Source organism: Saimiri boliviensis, chromosome 2 (genome assembly GCF_048565385.1).
Source record: "Saimiri boliviensis isolate mSaiBol1 chromosome 2, mSaiBol1.pri, whole genome shotgun sequence".
Taxonomy (NCBI): domain Eukaryota; kingdom Metazoa; phylum Chordata; class Mammalia; order Primates; family Cebidae; genus Saimiri; species Saimiri boliviensis.
Window position 1 is genome coordinate 150,910,986 of NC_133450.1, and position 17,845 is coordinate 150,928,830.

Below are 17,845 nucleotides of genomic sequence, written 5' to 3' on the forward strand. Positions count from 1 at the left end.
TCATTACCTGTTTATAGGGAGGTGCACATTAAATAATACGCTTCCAGGGGTTGATAAGCATAATTCATCTCTTCTTTTGATTCACAGTGGCTGTTAGTGTCCTGTTAGGCATTTAATACTAATTGCATAAATAGTGAAATTTTGCTTAAGAATAGTTGACCTGATTTAAAATGATACAGGTCAAGTAAACTAAAGGCCATTTGGAGTTTCAGTTTTTTCACGAAATTTGACTTATTTTGTGCTCACAAGGCACTTTGTTTTCGTTACGTGTATAATGCCCAGATCCTTTACCCTGATGTCACTCACACAACAGTTCAAGGAATACTTTGCATTTTTGATACTCAGAGAACCCTTTAAAAACCTAAGTGTGTTACAGTTTGAAGAGCTTAGACTCACTTGATGAAGAGTTGAGGAAAAAACTATATAGCACTGATTTTCGTGAGCTGAATAGTTAGTATTTAATGAAAGTAGCATTTCATAGTAGAAATCCTCAAATTTTCTTAATTGTAAATCTTATGAAAAGCACCTCATTCTAATTAATTTTTAACATGTAGTAATCGACTCGATAAGAATATTAAATTTAAATAACATGAGTGGATGATTAGGTGTTAATTTGTTATATTTGGAAATGACCGTCCAGGATAATACTTCATAGTCAAAGGAGATCGAATTCTTGGGAGTACTCAAAAAGAAACATGCCATTTTGGAATAACTCACAAATACCTACATGCACACACAGGCACACACCCACATGTGCGCGCGCACACATACACCAGCACTTACGGCTTCAACTGCTGATGCCTCCCAAATCTGTACTAGTCCAGATTGGTCATGCTTACCCTACTGCCTACTGAGTACCCTTTGAATGTCTTGTGGGCATAAATAAAACATGTTTCAAACTAAAATTCTTATTTTTAGGTCCAGACCTATTCCCATATGTCTCCTTCAGTGAATGAAACTACTACTCAGCTTGTGCCCGAACCAGAAATATATGAACTTTTACTGCTTTCTCTCCCTCACCCCCAGACATTTATCAGTCACAAAATGATATCAGTTCTACCTTGTAAATAAATCTCGTTTTATCTGTTTTCCACCGTTAGTATGGCCACAAGTCTAGATCATCTTTATTTCTCTTCTGGATTACTGAAATCATCTCCTACCTTATTTACCTCCCTTTTTTTTTTTAAATCCTCTTTCAATCCATTATCCATTTTATAGCTACAGTGTTTTTTTTTTTTAACTTGTAGTCAGTTGTGATGTGTTTATTAAATTCCCGTTGTTCTGACTTCTATAGCTCATCAATTCCATGTGATCGATGTTTGCTCCTCTTTAGCCTTCTCCCTTGTATTTCCTTCCTTCTTACATTTTTGTTTGTCTGTTAAAATTTTTTTTTTTCTTCTTGGCTGTTCCATCCTCTCTGTCATCTCCAGACTTTTGTACAAACTATTCCCTTGAGTTTTTTTCTCTGGTTCTTCAGCTCCTTCCTCCCACCTGCCTCCTCTGCGCCACCAATCCATTCTTTAGCAGGATTAATTTCTCTCCATGCTTCCGATTTCAGCTTTAAGATATCACTTCTTTTAGGAGACATTCCCTGAATCCTTTTAGCTCCACCCACAAAAAAGGCCTCCTCCAGATGCCTTTCTCTTCTGCCCAAGCCTCATCTATTTCCTTTATCATATGCTTATCGTGTTGGATTGTAATTATTTATTTAATTGCTAGTGTTTGTGTTAGCAACAACAAGGACCATATTTTCCTTGTTAACTAATTTGTAATACTTGGTACCTAACAGTAAGTATTTGTTGAATGACTAATGAGTAAAATTATTTAAAATATCTGGGAAAGTAGCTGCTGTTTTTTTTGTTTTGTTTTTTTTTTTTAAAGATGGGGTTTCACCATGATGACCATGCTGGTCTTGAATGCCTGACCTCAGGTGATCCACCCACCTCGGCCTCCCAAAGTGCTAAGATTACAGACATGAGCCACCACAACTGGCCGTTAATATAGTAACTTTGCTATTTATGCCCTGCTCCACTTTTTTTTGGTAGAAGTGATAAGCTAAATCTCTTTTCATGAGTCATTGTATATATTTTTGTAATTTGGGATTCATATTCATTCCAGTCGATTATTTATATTTTTCAGGCTGGCTTATTTATTGACAAAGGTGTCAAAACAACCAACTCGAGTGCTGCTGATCCAAGAGAATACCTCTGTTTGGACAATAGTGCAAGGTAAAGCTGGCTCTTATAAGTCACACTCAAGCTGTACCTTGCCAAAGCAAAACTTTCCAACTGGAGCTCATTTGTGCTCTTTCTCTGGTAATACATTTAAAATGAAGTTTTAAAAGTTCATAAAAGAATTTTTTGCAAAGCATTTATTCTATTGTTCCAGGTCTTGTGACTGGGCTTTTATCTTATAGAAATGCCAAAGAGGTTGATGTTTTTCTCCTTTTTCATTGCTATAAATAGATGGCTAGAGAGAGTTGCAGAAAGAGAAAGAAAAAGGGGAGATGTGTTGAGAAAGTTTCCAAATTTGGTGTGGAATATGATTCATTGAAAAATAAGTTAAACTAAGATGTTTAGTCGAGTCTTTGAAAAACCAAACCACATAGAATATATTCTTTGTGGTCGAAATGAACACTGCGTTTAATATTTCAAAAGGAAAGATCCCAAATTTGATGAGCGAGCTGGTTCCGGTTCAGTCCTTTGTAGCCTCAGATTTACATGATAGCCAGGCTCTAGGTTACTTTCTTTTGTAATCACAAAATGCGTTAGATATGGATCAGCATTTCAGCAGAGTTCTCTTACATGCTATATGCGAGCTAAAATAAATAAAATGTCTCAGATGAAAATAAAATTTTCTGGAAAAGATGGCGACTTAAAGTCATGTTCAGTAGAAACTGTGTACATATTATTATTTTCCATACTTCAAGTTGATTGACCAATTTATGGAGCTGATAGGGTGTTAGACTTAATAGACTTTGTTGATGGACAATTAGGAAAGGAATACCAAGCCTGATTGTTCTTCAGAGAATAAAGTAGGAAGTACACCATAAGTTGGTGAGCTGACTTCAGGGTGAGGCAGATTCTTGTGATACTTTAACAAGACATGAGATCAGAAGAAAACTGGGGAAAGTCTAGTTGCTATATTACTCATCAGGATTCCTCAAACATCAAGTTGAGCCTGAAATATTGTTATGCAATAATCAGATTGCTTTGAGAAACCCAGAAACTGTGGGTGTTTTAAAAAATAAAGTACTGGATACATAGAAGTTGATCAACAAATGAAGAGAAAAAATAGAGGAGATAAACTTAAGAAGAAAAAAGAGTATATAGATGACAACAAATTATGAACTAAGAAGAGAATATTAGCTGGCAAATAATTCTATCTAGAAGGTTATTGCTGCGTTTTTGGTTTTAAAGAGTTTATTATAATGGGCAGAACTAATATAATTCATTATAATTGGTAGAAAGTAGTGTGTTTTTTGCTTAGCATTGCCAGAAAAATCCACAAACACAATAGGTTCTCTTCCTGGCCTTAAAAAATTATTTATCTATGTATATATGTTTATGTATAATAATGTGTATGTGTATATATGTATGTGTGTATGTATATTTGTATAGAGGAATAAATATATTTGAGTTCATTGATGTTTTAATTAGACTTTACAATAAAATAATTTACTCATAGTGGCTAAAGTAGTTCCTTATGAGGTGTATGTATGTGATGTTATGAAAATGGTAATCTTTCTTCTCTTCATTATTTATTTCTCTTACTAGTTTATAAATACGTATTGACAAGGAATTGGACTCCATTTGGAAGTTGTTATTGAAAAAAATTAATTATACCAGAACAATAACAAGAGCTCGTGCATATATTGAGCTAATGTTTACAATATGCTCATATGTAGTCATGCAATTTAGACATGGCAAAGATGATAAAACTAGTGTAAATGAGTAATAAACCAGCTCATCTATTAAAGACCAGGCTTAGAGAATCCAAAAGATATTTAGTCTGTTCATCAAAGAGGAAGTTGAGTCAACAGTTAATCAGATACGCCTTTCCCTGTGTCTTCAAGACATGAAAATTCAGGAATCCCAAGGTGGAAAATTGTAACTCAAGAAAGCTCTTGGTTTGAAATTAGGAAATTCATCTAAAAAGTGAAAGGGCATTAAAACCAACTAGTACATTGAAAGCAGAGGACAATTAAGAGAGGGTTGAGAAGTGTGCTCAAAACTCATTGATGATAAAAAGACAATTGGGAAAAGTAACTATTTTCTATATGCCAAGTAGGAAGGAAGGAGAAAATAAAGGATATCAAAGCAAGCGGTTAGTTACTGATTGTTTTTTTTTTTCCTGTACATGCCTGGGTGCTGTGGGGGTGTTGTGATTGATTTATATTGATAGAAAGTTCAGAAAAGTTGAGATGATTACAGCAGAGAATCAGATGCTGCTTTATAGTACTTTTTTTTTTTTTTTTTTGCTTTCTTTTAGAAAAATGTGTCTTCTTTCCAGGACTCTTCCATCTGCTTAGTATTATGTAATGACTGCAAAGCTGTTTGGCAGAAACTGCAATGCCAGAGAGTAGATGTTGGCTTAGAGTCACACTGTTTACCTCTTAAGTCAGAGCTAGTTAGGGTAAGGGGACTTGGGTCGTATAATCTAAAGATGGGTATGACACTCTTTGTCTTTGCTGCTACTGCCCCAGTTTACACAACACATGCATCTGTCTGAAACACATAAAGAGCATTCTGACTAGTCTCCTTAGAGTCCATTCTCTAGAATCCGTTCTCCAAATAGCAGTCACTGATCTGTGAAAAGAGCCAAAAAGAGACTGCACTTGGTGGCTCACGCCTGTAATCCCAGCACTTTTGGAGGCCAAGGCTGGCGGATCACAAGGTCAGGAGATTGAGACCATCCTGGCCAACATGGTGAAACACTGTGTCTACTAAAAATACAAAAGTTAACTGGGGGTGGTGGCATGTTCCTGTGTTCCCAGCTACTCAGGAGGCTGAGGGAGGAGAATCGCTTGAACCAGGGAGTCAGAGGTTGCGGTGAGCTGAGATCACGCCACTGCGCTCCACCCTGGCAACAGAGCAAGACTCCGTCTCAAAAACAGAACAAAAAAGAAATTTGATCACATTACTTCCTTAATTCCATGCTCCCATTGACTTTCCTTTGCATTTCCAATGGAAACCCACGTTTTTACCTAGCCCTTGCCCACCTCTCTATTCTGTCTCCCTTGCTTCTTTCTCTCCAGCAAACTTCCTTGTTGTTCCTGCACATGCTAAGTTCAGTCATGCCTAAGGACATTAGCACTGCTATTCTCTCCATAGCTGCTTCTGCCATCATATACATTTGGTGAGCACCTATCGTGTGCCAACAGCTGTGGTATTAGCATTAGACAGATGATATTCCTCACTGCCGAATTGGGTTTTGAAGAGCTGTGATTTTTTTTTCTTCCATTAGCTTTGTAAGATTAAGATAGAAATGACTTTTGTAAAAAGTAGGTGGACTTATGGAGCCATTTTAGTATTTGAGTATCATGTATTTGAGTATTTGAGCATTATGAGGCCATTTGAGTCTTTGAGTTGTTATAGTAGACGGTTTTTGACACCAAATTTTTTGACCTTTTCACTAAGGTCTTTGTAACTGTTTCAGAGAGAAGAAAAAGAAAAGGTTGAAGTTCAGTCTTTATAATAAATATGTTAATTAAATATCATCTGGCCAGGTGTGGTGCTCACACCTGTGATCCCAGCACTTTGGGAGGCTGAGGCAGGTGGATCACCTGAGGTCAGAAGTTCAAGACCAGCCTGCCCAACATGGGGAAACCTCATCTCTACTAAAGATGCAAAAATTAGCTGGGTATGGTGTCATGTGCCTGTAGTTCCAGCTACTCAGGAGGCTGAGGCTGGAGAAATGCTTGACCTTAGGAAGTGAAGGTTGCGGTGAGTAGATTCCGCCACTGCACTTCAGCCTGGGCAACAGAGCAAGACTCGGTCTCAGGAAAAAAAAAAAAAATACAGTCTATTTTAAATTTAGGCATTTAATGATATTGAACCCAGTTTTATCTGTATCTAAACATGTAACCAGCATACAGCTCAAATTACACTCTCGTTCACATATATGTATGTTGAAATATATTATTTTATTAAATAAGTTTATATTATTAACGTGTACTTTCAGCATTTGTAAAGACATGCCAGACTTCGTGCTCTGGGGTTTCTTCGGAAATGATTTTTATGTAGTAATATTCTGCAGTGTTCACTTTAATTGATTGTTCAAAAAAGAACTAAGAAAACATAAATGCAGTTGGTTCTCTGGAAACTTATATGTAACAAAATGTAATTTCTTCTTTGAATCTTTAAAATGTAAGTAAGTTGTATCTTAAGAAGTTTTCCTTTGATTTGGTCAAATTTAAATTCTGCTTTTTGACTCTTATAACTAATTCCTACAGCTTTTATATTACATTTTAAAAAATCCTTTTTTTAACCCCTAGATTTCGACCTCATCAGGATGCAGACCCTGAAAAACCACGTGTTGCTGCTCTAATTGACAGGCTCATTGCTTTTAAAAATAATGATAATGGAGCTTGGGTCAGAGGAGGAGATATTATCGTTCAAAATTCAGCGTGGGTATTCTCCACAAAGTTATTATCTGATGACACTGATGTATTATTTTTCAGCTTTTTTTTAAAAGCCAGTAGCATGCACAGTGATGATTATTGGAATTATACTATTATTAATAGACAGGACAAGCTCTGAGGAAGTATGCTAGAGTTGAAAGGCTGCACATGTTTGAAATAGTCTCATTCTGATGCTTTTATTGGAACAGAACTTGTCCAGTGGCATGAGAGCTTTTGATGAAATTGAACAGAAACTGGAAATTTAACTTTATGTAACAAGCATGGTCTATGTCAGAGAGCTAAATAAAGATTTTGAAACTACCTGGATCCTTTCCCTTCCTCTTGGAAACTCCTTATTTTCGATGGTTTTCTATTGCCATTCAAAATAAAAGTTTTATAATTCCACCTCAGTAAGTCTGTTGACTTATGTCTTAACATGACTTGAGGCAGTAAGTATCTCACTTTTTTTCCCATGTATATAATTTTAGGAGTGGTCTCATGCATGTTGAGCTAAGAGTTTATATTCAACAGTCTAGAAAAATGTGTGTGTGTGTGTGTGTGTTTCTGGCACTGAAATTAGCTTCTTGGCATTTCACGTCATTTCTGACTTCTTTCATCAAAAAACTGATATTGTGTTAAATCTGTAGAAATGGCTTCAACATCATATACCACAGCCTAATTGTTTTTAAAACATAGTTATAAAAATAATAATTATAACTAATAATTTGATACACTGCTTACTGTTTGCCAGGCACTGTTTGAAACATAGAAATTATTATTTTTTGAGTCGGGGTCTTGCTCTGTTACCCAGACTAGAGTGCAGTGGTGTAATCACAGCTCACTAGCCTCAACTTTCTGGGCTCAAGCAGTCCTCCCACCTCAGTCTCCCAAGTAGCTGGGACCACAGGCATGTGACATAATGCCCTGCTAACTTTTTAATTTTTTGTGGAGACAGGGTGTCCCTACGTTGCCCAGGTTGGTCTTGACTTCCTGGGCTCAAGCGGCTCTCCTGCCTCAGCCTCCAAAAGTGTTAGGATTACAGGCATGAGCCATCACACCCTGCCAACACTAGAATGTTTAATACTCTCAAGAATCCTATGAGGAAGGTTATATTTTCATTTCAACTTACAGATGGGAAAATTGAGAGAGGTTAAGTAGCTTGCCCAAAGTCACACAGCTAATAATTTGCACCTGACCAGGATTTGAGTCAGGTGCCCTTGCTATAGATGCTGTGCTCCTAGTTATTGTGAAATCAAATTTTTGTATGGTCATGTATAGAGTAAATATTGGGACCTCCTGGATTTCATGATAATTAAAAATAGAGAGAATTACCTCTTTTTCCATATTATGGTGAGTTAAAATGTTCTTCATTCTCTTTTCTTTTACAGATTTGCAGATAATGGAATAGGACTGACCTTTGCCAGGTTTGTAAATGCTTAAAAATACTTACTTGATTATTTTAAAGATTTAAGTTAAATAACCCTTAATTTTTTTTTCCCTGATTATACACAGGAATGTTTTATCATTTGTTAACATTAAAAAACATTAGCACCCTCTTCCTGATACCACTAGGGGGACAAAAATACATTTTTTTTCTTGATTAATTGAATTCATACTAAAGTACTATATTAATACTGCTGGAATGTCACAGAAGGATAATTTTTGCTTAGAAGAAAATACTTTTGATTTGACTAAAGTTCTCAAAAAGTAGAGAAAAAAAAGAGGAAGGGGTAAAAGTAGGGAGAAAATTAAAAAACTATTATTTTCTTTCTTAGAAGAATTTAGCAGCAGTCTTTAAGAAGTCAACTTTTTGTTCTATATATATTTTTCATCAGATAATAATCATTCTAGTTGTCATATTAAACATGCTCGTCATTTAATTCTTATATTCAGGGCAAGTTTGTTCTCATTTGCAATGTTGTTGCTTGAGACTAGAGCAATCAGTCATTGCTGCTGAATTAAAGTTCATTTGTTTATCTATAATTTGCAAATCATGTATTAATTCACATGAAGGCTGAGTGTGCTGGCTTATACCTGTAAGCAGTTTGGGAGGCCAAGGCAGGAAGATCACTTGAAGCCAGGAGTTTGAGACCACGCTGAGCAACATAGCAAGACCCTGTCTCTACAAAAAAATTTAGAAATTAATCTTAATCAGGTGTGGTGGCATAGCTATAATCTTAGCTACTCTGGAGGCTGAGGTGGGAGTATCCCTTGAGCACAAGAGTTCAAGGTTGCTGTGTTCCAGTCTGGGTGACAGCATTACGTATATGTATATATATATATATATTTTTAAGAGACTCTGTCTCTTAAAATATATAATTTTTTAAGACCCTATCTCTTAAAAATATAAATTACACATATAAAAATATATATATTTTAAGAGGGGGATATATATATATATATATAAAATTATCATTAGGTATAATTTTTTTTTAGTTTAAAAGCAATTTCAAGCCTGGGTGTGATGGCTCATGCCTATAATCCCAGCATTTTGGGAGACTAAGGCAGGAGGATCACTTGAGGCCAAGAGTTCAGCATGGGCCACATAGCAAGACCCACCTCTACAAAAATTTTTTAAAAATTAGCTGGGCATGATGGCGCACATTTGTGGTCTCAGCTACTTGGAAGGCTGAGGCGAGAGGATTGTTTGAGCACAGCAGGCCAAGGCAGCAGTGAGCCATGTTCTTGTTATTGTACTCCAGCCTGGGTGACAGAGCAAGACCCTTTCTCAAAAAAAAAAAAAAAAAAAGCAGTTTCTGAAGATGTGTAAATATGTATTAGAAAAAGCTATTGACTTCTTTTAAAACTTTTAGCCTTTTAGTTATAGCATGCCTACATTTGGGCATAAATTTAAATTTCCTAGAGAAGTGTAGCTATTGATTGTTCTCACTTTAACAGTGATGGAAGCTTCCCAAGTGATGAAGGTTCCAGCCAAGAGGTATCTGAATCTCTCTTTGTTGGGGAGAGCAGGAATTATGGCTTTCACGGTGGTCAGAACAAGTATGTAGGCACTGGAGGAATAGACCAGAAGCCTCGGACATTACCCAGGAACAGGTAAGCATAGCTTTAGCTGTAGAGTGTTAAATTTAAGTAGTAAAGGAAAACCTAACCCTCAGGAAAGTTTCTGTAATAATCCTGGATGGATTGGTTCCTACTGTGACTCTTTTTCTATTTTATTATTTACTACTACTACTACTACTACTATGATTATTATGTATATTATTGTCCTGAAATTTTGGAGCATTAGTTATTAAACATTTCATATATTTAATTATCAATTTTATAACAAAGAAACCTGTCTTGTTTCTCATTCCTTATGTAAGACCTTATGTAAACTGTTTTTCTTCCGTCTTGAGCCATAGAAAGTTGCCAAACCCTAAACTATGACATTAGGTCAGGTTTTCCTCAACGTGTGTTGTTGGTTTTCAGAATTCGCTACTGGAAAAAGGAAATTACCTACTGAAAAGAGTCCTAGGAAATGAGAGTTGATTGATGCCAAAGTTAACTCAAAACCCAACCACGGCTGTATAATTAATGGTGGTTTAGATGTTGAAGGGAACAGGGTAGGCTCTTGGCACGTGTTCTGTCATCATAGTCACAGAGTCATTAAAACTGTACTTAGCACTTCTTCAGGGCTTTAAGGAAACTACTAATTCATATCAGTTCCGAGGCACCGTTTGGGCTTCTCATTTTACTTGTGAGAAAACCAGGTAGAAAGATGTTAAACGGTGTTGTTAGGCCTTACATCTGAGCCCATGTCATAATTCTTCAAGAATCAACTCCCCTAGAGGAATGCTGTCTCTGGATGTTGGGCTAGAACAAGGCAGAGGAATGGGCAGACAGACTGCTAGCTTTGGGGAGTGGGGGTGCAGAGCCGAGGCCTCGAGGAAGAGCTGTACTGTTTGCTGGAACAAGGTTACCTATGCTTGGCTTCTCACCCCTTGTGCTCGTCATTGTGGAATATTGAGCACTGCTATGTGCTACACTCTGTGTGGAACTCCTATTAGCCCACAGAATCCACTGGGAAAAGAACTTCATGGATTTTTTAAATAGCTAACATGTATTAAAATGCTTATGATATGTCAGGCCCTGTTGCAAATATATTTACTTAATTCTCACCAAGCTCAGTGCTATAGGTACTGCCAACATCCTGTTTTACAAATGAACGTCTTACTAAAGGTGGAAGAGGCGGATTCAAACCCAGTTAGGTTGTCTTCGATGCTGTTCTCTTCACAATTAGGCTCTTGCTGTTTCTCCTAATGTGCAGATTGCAAAAAAAAAAAAAAAAAAAAAAAAAGCTGTATTGGTTGGCATGTGGACTGCAGTGTGATGGTGGAGCCAAATCAGTTCCACTCTGTATTTGATATTGACCTCCAGTTTTATTTCAAAATGCTTTTTGCTGCTTTGGTAAGGAAGATTTTCCAAAACTAAAATTTCTCCTTGATTAATGGAGCCAGCTTTAATCTTATTACATCTTTATAACTTGTATTAGTCCATTTTCACACTGCTGATAAAGACATACCTGAGACCAGGCAATTTACAAAAGGAGGAGGTTTATTGGACCAACAGTTCCACGTCTCTGGGGAGGCCTCACAGTCATGGCAGAAGGCAACGAGAGCAAGTCACATCTTACGTGGATAGCAGCAGGCAAAAAGAATAAGCTTGTGCTTGTTTTAAAACTCCCGTTTTTAAGACCATCAGATCTCGTGAAACCCATTCACTATCATGAGGAAAGCGGTCCCTCCCAAAACACGTGGGAATTATGGGAGCTACAAGGATAAGTTTGGGTGAGGACACAGAACCAAAATATATCACAACGTTTTCTACAGGGGAGAACCGTGTTGAGATGTACGCCTAGAAATGATGTGTGGATTGTTAACTAGACTATTTGGTTTTCTCGCTAGCATATATGCTTTTGCTATATGCTACAACACTGCCTAGTTGTAGGATAATTAGTTGCTATAGAGATCCTCTGCCATGCAATTAAAGAAGTAATAGGAGAGGAACTTAAGGAATTCAGAATATTTCCAGTTCTACACATTAATTATGGTTATTGATTTATGATTAGTAGGCTAAGGAGTTTGTGTTTGAACAGAAAGGGGGAAAATGAATAAAACAAAATTATTAGTCTAGTTAACACTGTTGACATAGTAAGCCTTGAGGGCTCCTGCTTTCACACTTTTAAGTGTATCATTTCACCTTTGTACTATCATATAGTGTCTTGAGAGGCAGTTCTCTGCCTAAGCACAGTCATGTCTTTTGTTCTCATGGCAAATTTGGTAATAAAGACTGAAATAAATAAAGAAATTTGGGAATAAAGACTGAAGTATGTGAGGTTCCAAATAAAAGATCTTAACCGAGTTGATTCAAGGAAGACAAAGTAACCTTTTCATTTTCTAAAATAGCATCTTTCTACCCATTCAATCTATTATAATGTTGTGTCTTATTGTCTCTATAGCACTTATTTTCTGAAATGATCCTTTGTTTTTCTGTTTGTCTTTCCCACTACAGTGTATGTTTCATTCAATCAGGGATCTTGTCTTGGTTCCCACTGTATCCTAGCGCATACAGGATCCTTAGCAGTATTCATAAAACCAGTAATTGAAGTGCTGCTAAGGGGACAGCCCATATGCATTAAACAAAATCTTTTATTTCCACAGGACATTCCCAATTAGAGGCTTTCAGATTTATGATGGGCCCATTCATCTCACCAGGAGCACTTTCAAAAACTATGTGCCAACTCCAGATAGGTACAGCAGTGCAATTGGCTTCCTCATGAAGAATTCCTGGCAGATAACCCCCAGGAACAACATCTCCCTCGTGAAGTTTGGTCCACACGTAAGTAAATCCTATAGTTCCTATGTAGTGACTATGGTGAGAGAGGGAGGGATAGCACATTCCCAAAGACAAAAACACAAAGGATCTACCCTGAGTCTGTATGAGTGGGAGGAGAAATACACACAGAGGCAGCTCCTGATTCCATGCACTCTCTCCTATTGAGTTCAAGGTGAGAACAGAAGTCCTGTGTGACTTGGGGTATTTTTGACATTCAAGTCATACCTTGATAGGGAATATGCCTTCAAGTGATGATACAGGGGTTGTAGAGTTTCATAGCAACAGGAGGACATACGGTCATGGAAAATTCAGTGAAATACGCTGGTTGGGAAGCCCATTTCCACTAAGAGATTTGGGTCCTTCCTGCTATTTTGCTTGTCTGAGGGCTGTTCTTCTGGGGGACTAGAGGATAAGAGGTTGGGAATAAAGAGGAATATTGTGGCAGTATGATACAAATTGGATTATTTCCTTTTTTTTTTTTTTGTATTTTTTCTTTCCTTTGAGGCAGGGTCTCGCTCTGTCACCCAGGCTGCAGTGCAGTGATGTGAACAGTGTTGCAGTCATGGTTCATTGCAGCCTCAACCTCCTGGGCTCAAGCCATCCTCCCACCTCAGCTCCCTAAGTAGCTGGGTCTATAAGCATATGCCATCACATCTGGCTACTTAATTTTTTTTTTTTAATAGAGAAAAGGCCTCATTAGCCTGGGCTGATCTTTAACTCCTGGCCTCAGATGATCTCAATGTGGCCTCCCAAAGTGTTGAGAATAAGGTGTGAGCCACTGCACCTGGCTGAAATTAGGTTATTGCTGATATAAACAGAAGGTTTTTATGAAGATTGCAGATAGACTGTAAAAATTACCATTTACAGTACAGTAGCCCACGGGAATCATGTTCTTGGTAATTTCACTGGTATCACCTGTACCCATAACACACAGGCCGATCTGATTCCATGCCCCCAGGCTTTCTTCATCTTGCCAGTTCCATGATGCCAATGGCACAAGACAGATGAGTCTCAGGACATCTAGCTCCCTGTTCCCACCGGGAGTCACACCTGGAAATAAGTCATCACTCTCTCCTTCACATCCACCTACAAACTTTATAGTTACCCAATTTAAAATAGAGCTTGATAGGTTTACCAAAGTCTATGTCTGGTTTCTACAGTAGCTCAGGCATGGATCAGAGGCACAGGTACAAATTGGAGTGTCAGCTCGGTTGGCTGATTCTTTTTTAGGCCATATGACTCCAGGAGAGGGGCAGGGGTAGGCTGGTAGATGGCGCCCACGTTAATCAGCAGGGTGAGTCTTGGATCACCTGTCCAATATGGAGACTTATTGTTTCCTTACTGCCCACGTGGACCTCCCCATAGTTCTCCATGTATCGAGTTTTGGGATCACTGGCATAGGCATACTGAAAAGCAGTTTGTTAGCTACTGCATTTGTTGTCCTAAAGTTATTACAGCATAAGATAATCCACACTAAGTCCATCAGTTCATCCAGTCTGGAGCTTTCTATCGTAGGGGATGCTCTAGAGCTTATAAAGGGAGCAATTTGCAAAATTTGCTTTACTTAAAAGTGTGGAAAATGTGCTCTAAACTTTTCTCAGATTTAACAACATGAGGACAGAAAAAAAGTGTGGAACCAAGAACTTGCAGCTGCTTGTCCCAGACATGACAGTTTTCCATTCAGTTGCTTATCACTTAGATGTTCTGTTGATTTAAAAACACCCCAGGGAAAAAAGTGCACAAAAGCATTTCAGAGATATATCTGTGTTGAACAGCGTTAGTATCAAATAATGTACTGCTAATAAGTAGCAGCTAAAGACTGTAAAATGTATCACCTGCACCCCATTTTGCAGCTGTGCATTATGTGTTTGATAAAGGCTTTAAATAAACTCCACTGGGTGTGAAAACTACTGAGCTGAGTTTGATCTGTATTGAGGAGATAGTAATATAGGCTTTTTAGCAGATTCTATTGTTTATCAGTAACTCAGCAATACTAAGCCAACAATTAAATTGTGTTTCTGTTTTGACCTGTACTTACCTGTTTATTTTTTTGGCGGGGGGAGTCATATGAACCAGTAACTAAAGCATTTAGAGATAAACTCATCAACTAGCTTTGAAGATAACTTATCAAAGATTTTTATTTCTTTGAGGTATAATTTACACTTAGGGAAATGCACAGATCTTACATGTACAGTTTATAATTTTTGACAAATGTATGTGACTGAATAGTCCCTCTTCTCACAACTCTTCTGATTTCTCTCACTACAAATGAGTTTTGTCTGGCGAACAGGTCATAGTTTTTAAGTGCGGAAAAGAAGAAGAATACAAATAAAGATGAAGTATAGCATTTGCCCATTAAACACCATAAGGTTTTGGGAAATTCCCCCCAAAACCCAGCATGTCGTTAATTGAGTACAAAACTTAGGTTGATTTGAGTGCCATAGCTGCCAACTGAACTGTAACTGCTCATAGCAGTGACGGAACTGCTCTAAGCTTAAAGCAATCACAATGGACCTGCAGTTGGGTCGTTCCTGGGGAGATGGCAGGAGCCCTCACTTTGTGATGTCCTTCTTTTTCACTGTGGTCAGGTCTCTCTGAATGTCTTTTTTGGAAAGCCTGGCCCCTGGTTTGAAGACTGTGAGCTGGATGGCGATAAGAACTCCATATTCCACGACATTGATGGCTCTGTGACAGGATACAAGGACACTTATGTGGGAAGAATGGACAACTACCTGATCCGCCATCCAAGCTGCGTAAATGTTACTAGGTGGAATGCAGTGATCTGTAATGGGACCTATGCCCAGGTAGGCTTAGCGAGTGTGTGATGCCCAGGTTCCTCCCAGCTCCTGCAGGCACTGTTTCTGTGAGAGGTACCCTTCAGCTTTTCAGTGTGATGGACATTTTCCACAGTATAGTTCTTTCTTTCCCCTCCCCTTCCCTTTCCAGTTCCTTCCTCTTCTCCTTCCCCTTCCCCTTCCCTCCGCCTTCCCTTCCCTTTCCCGTTTCCCCTCCCCCCTTCCTCTCCTTTCCCTCTTTCCTCCTCCTCCTCTTCCTTCCCCTCCCCTCCCTCCTCCCCCCTTTTCTCCCCTCCCTGCCCTCCCTTCCTCTCCCCCTTCCTTTCTTTTCTTTCTTTCTTTTGATTCATTAGAAGTCATGGACACCTGGAATTTTTCTTAAAACTCCCCAACTCCAGAATTGTTTAAGAAGTGGAAAAGTGAGCCCCAGAGAGGAGAGCTGATTTACCTTTGGTTAAATATGTTTAGAACGTTGTTGGGGCAAGAACCTACGTTTCTTGACTCTTAGGTTTTCTTGCCATACTATAGCTGTGCCCTCTAGGAGGGATTTTTATCCTTTGCTTTGGGGGTTATTAATCTCTACTTAATTAAAGAATCTAACTTTTAAGACAAAATATCAATAGGTCACATGAAAAGTGAGATGTTCTGGGGACAGAGTGGAGATTAGGAGTGAGTGGACCAGAAAGGAATCCAAGGAAAATTTTCTAATTATATTATGATAAACTTGTCTATGAAAATATGAAGAAGATGATATAGATGGAGAAACACCTGTTTGAAGACATTAAGCATTAATGTGTATTAACTTGATGCCTAGCATAAGAGGATGAACTACTTTGCAACGTACTATGTATGGTTAAGAGCACAGACTCTGGAGCTAGACTTCTTGGATTTGAATTGTGGCTTTGTTATCTTCTGAAGTATGTATTGGATAAGTTAATTAACTACTCTATGTCTGTGCACAATGGGGATAATAGTAATTACTCTCATATGAGGCTACTGTGAAGACAGAGTGCATGCATATATGTAAAGCATTCAGCATATGGCCTGGCTCATAGTTGAATGCCTGCTGCTCTTAGTATTATTTAAGGAGAAGAGCTGTAAGTTGCAAAGGCGGTTTTAATAGTGAAATTTTGGTGCTGAGAGAGATTGCAGAATTGGAGGTACCAGTTGCCCAGGATTTTGAAGGTACCAGATCCCACCCCCACCTTCTGCTCCATGCTTTAGACAATTAAATGATAGGATTTAATAATGGGCTCTCAGAGGAGATAAAGGCATAAAGGACATAGATGATCAGAACATGGAGACAAGAATTAGAGGAAGAGCAACGGATTTTCCGCCTAGAACTGGGCTCTGATAGCCCTAAAGGCAGGAAAGCAGCCCCTTTCGTTGATTTGCTGCTAGGTGTTCTTTTTGTAGTATGGGCTCTTCCTGGGGAGGATCAGTGCTGTGCTGTTTCCCTCTCCTGAGCTCTGCTCACTTTGCCGGTCAGAGGTGTGTTTGTGGGCTCCCACCTGTCACTTCTCTGAGCTCCCTGAATTTCCTGTAGTTTCTACCACCTGAGCTTTCAATAGTTGGAGCTCCTTGGATCAGAATTCTTCACTGCTCTTCTGACTTTGAATTATGACAATTAAAGAAAGTGATTTTAAAATTTTAAAACTTAAAAATAGTTTGGATCCTTATCTCTAGACAAAGCAAAGGGCTTGAGTTTCTGGTTTATTTTAGTGGGCGTATTAGCTTCTTTGTGGCTATGGGATTTCTCATTCCCATGAGCAAAAATTAAAAAAAAAATGTTTTTAAAGTAATAATTGCCTAAGTCCTAGAACGGATGGGGAATTAACTATAGTAGTATAACGAAGAAAGGAACACGGTTTAAAATGTGATTTATTTTTTCCATTTATCTTATTCTGAATCAGAATTGCCTTCCCCAAATTAAGTTTACCCATCAATACCTAGGAACTATAGAAGTTCTAGAATTAAAACAAAAATAAAAAATAAAAAGCTTTTAGTCTTCTTGTAGCTACAGTTTTGGCTAAAGTTCTTGGCAGCTATGAGTATTCATGCATGTGTGCATACATCTGCCTGTCTGTCTTAAAGTGGCACGTACACACTAATGAAAACTTTATATATGATTTTTTTGGTGCCATGACTCGGATGAAAACTTTGTATTTTTTAAGTGATCATAAATGTATCTATAACATACGTGGTTATGGTAGCTGTTTTGTAAATTACCACTGCTACTGTCAATGTGACATATTTTTTCATTTGTTCAACATTCACTCAGTAAAGCATTCAATCCTTTGAATATCAAATGTGTTTGAGACTATTAACCTGATCTATGTTACAAATCAGAGTAGTAATTCTGTTTTTATTTACAGATGAAGAAGTCGTCTAACATTTCTCAGGGGGGAGTGGGGATGGTAGGACCATGAGCCAGAAATTTACTCCTGAGATTGTGAAATTTGGGCCAGAAGCCCAGATCTGCAGCCATTTGTTGTTACTTAGAAACGATGTAGTATGCAATTGTAGGCAAAAAATGGGAGCAGTTGGATCTCGAGACAGAATGATCATGATTTAACTATTTGTAAATACTTTT

General features: G+C 38.0%; 1 protein-coding gene across 4 annotated transcripts in view; it reads left to right on the forward strand.

Moving 5' to 3' along the window:
* Positions 1-17,845, forward strand: part of CEMIP2 (cell migration inducing hyaluronidase 2) — an 85,568-nt gene that overhangs the window by 44,520 nt on the left and 23,203 nt on the right. For all 4 annotated transcript variants that reach the window (XM_074394682.1, XM_039461427.2, XM_074394684.1 and 1 more), the window contains 6 exons: positions 2,140-2,228; positions 6,497-6,628; positions 8,011-8,046; positions 9,521-9,676; positions 12,283-12,460; positions 15,046-15,261. In XM_074394682.1, coding sequence (XP_074250783.1) covers positions 2,140-2,228; positions 6,497-6,628; positions 8,011-8,046; positions 9,521-9,676; positions 12,283-12,460; positions 15,046-15,261 — 807 coding nt within the window. The remainder of the gene's footprint in view (positions 1-2,139; positions 2,229-6,496; positions 6,629-8,010; positions 8,047-9,520; positions 9,677-12,282; positions 12,461-15,045; positions 15,262-17,845) is intronic.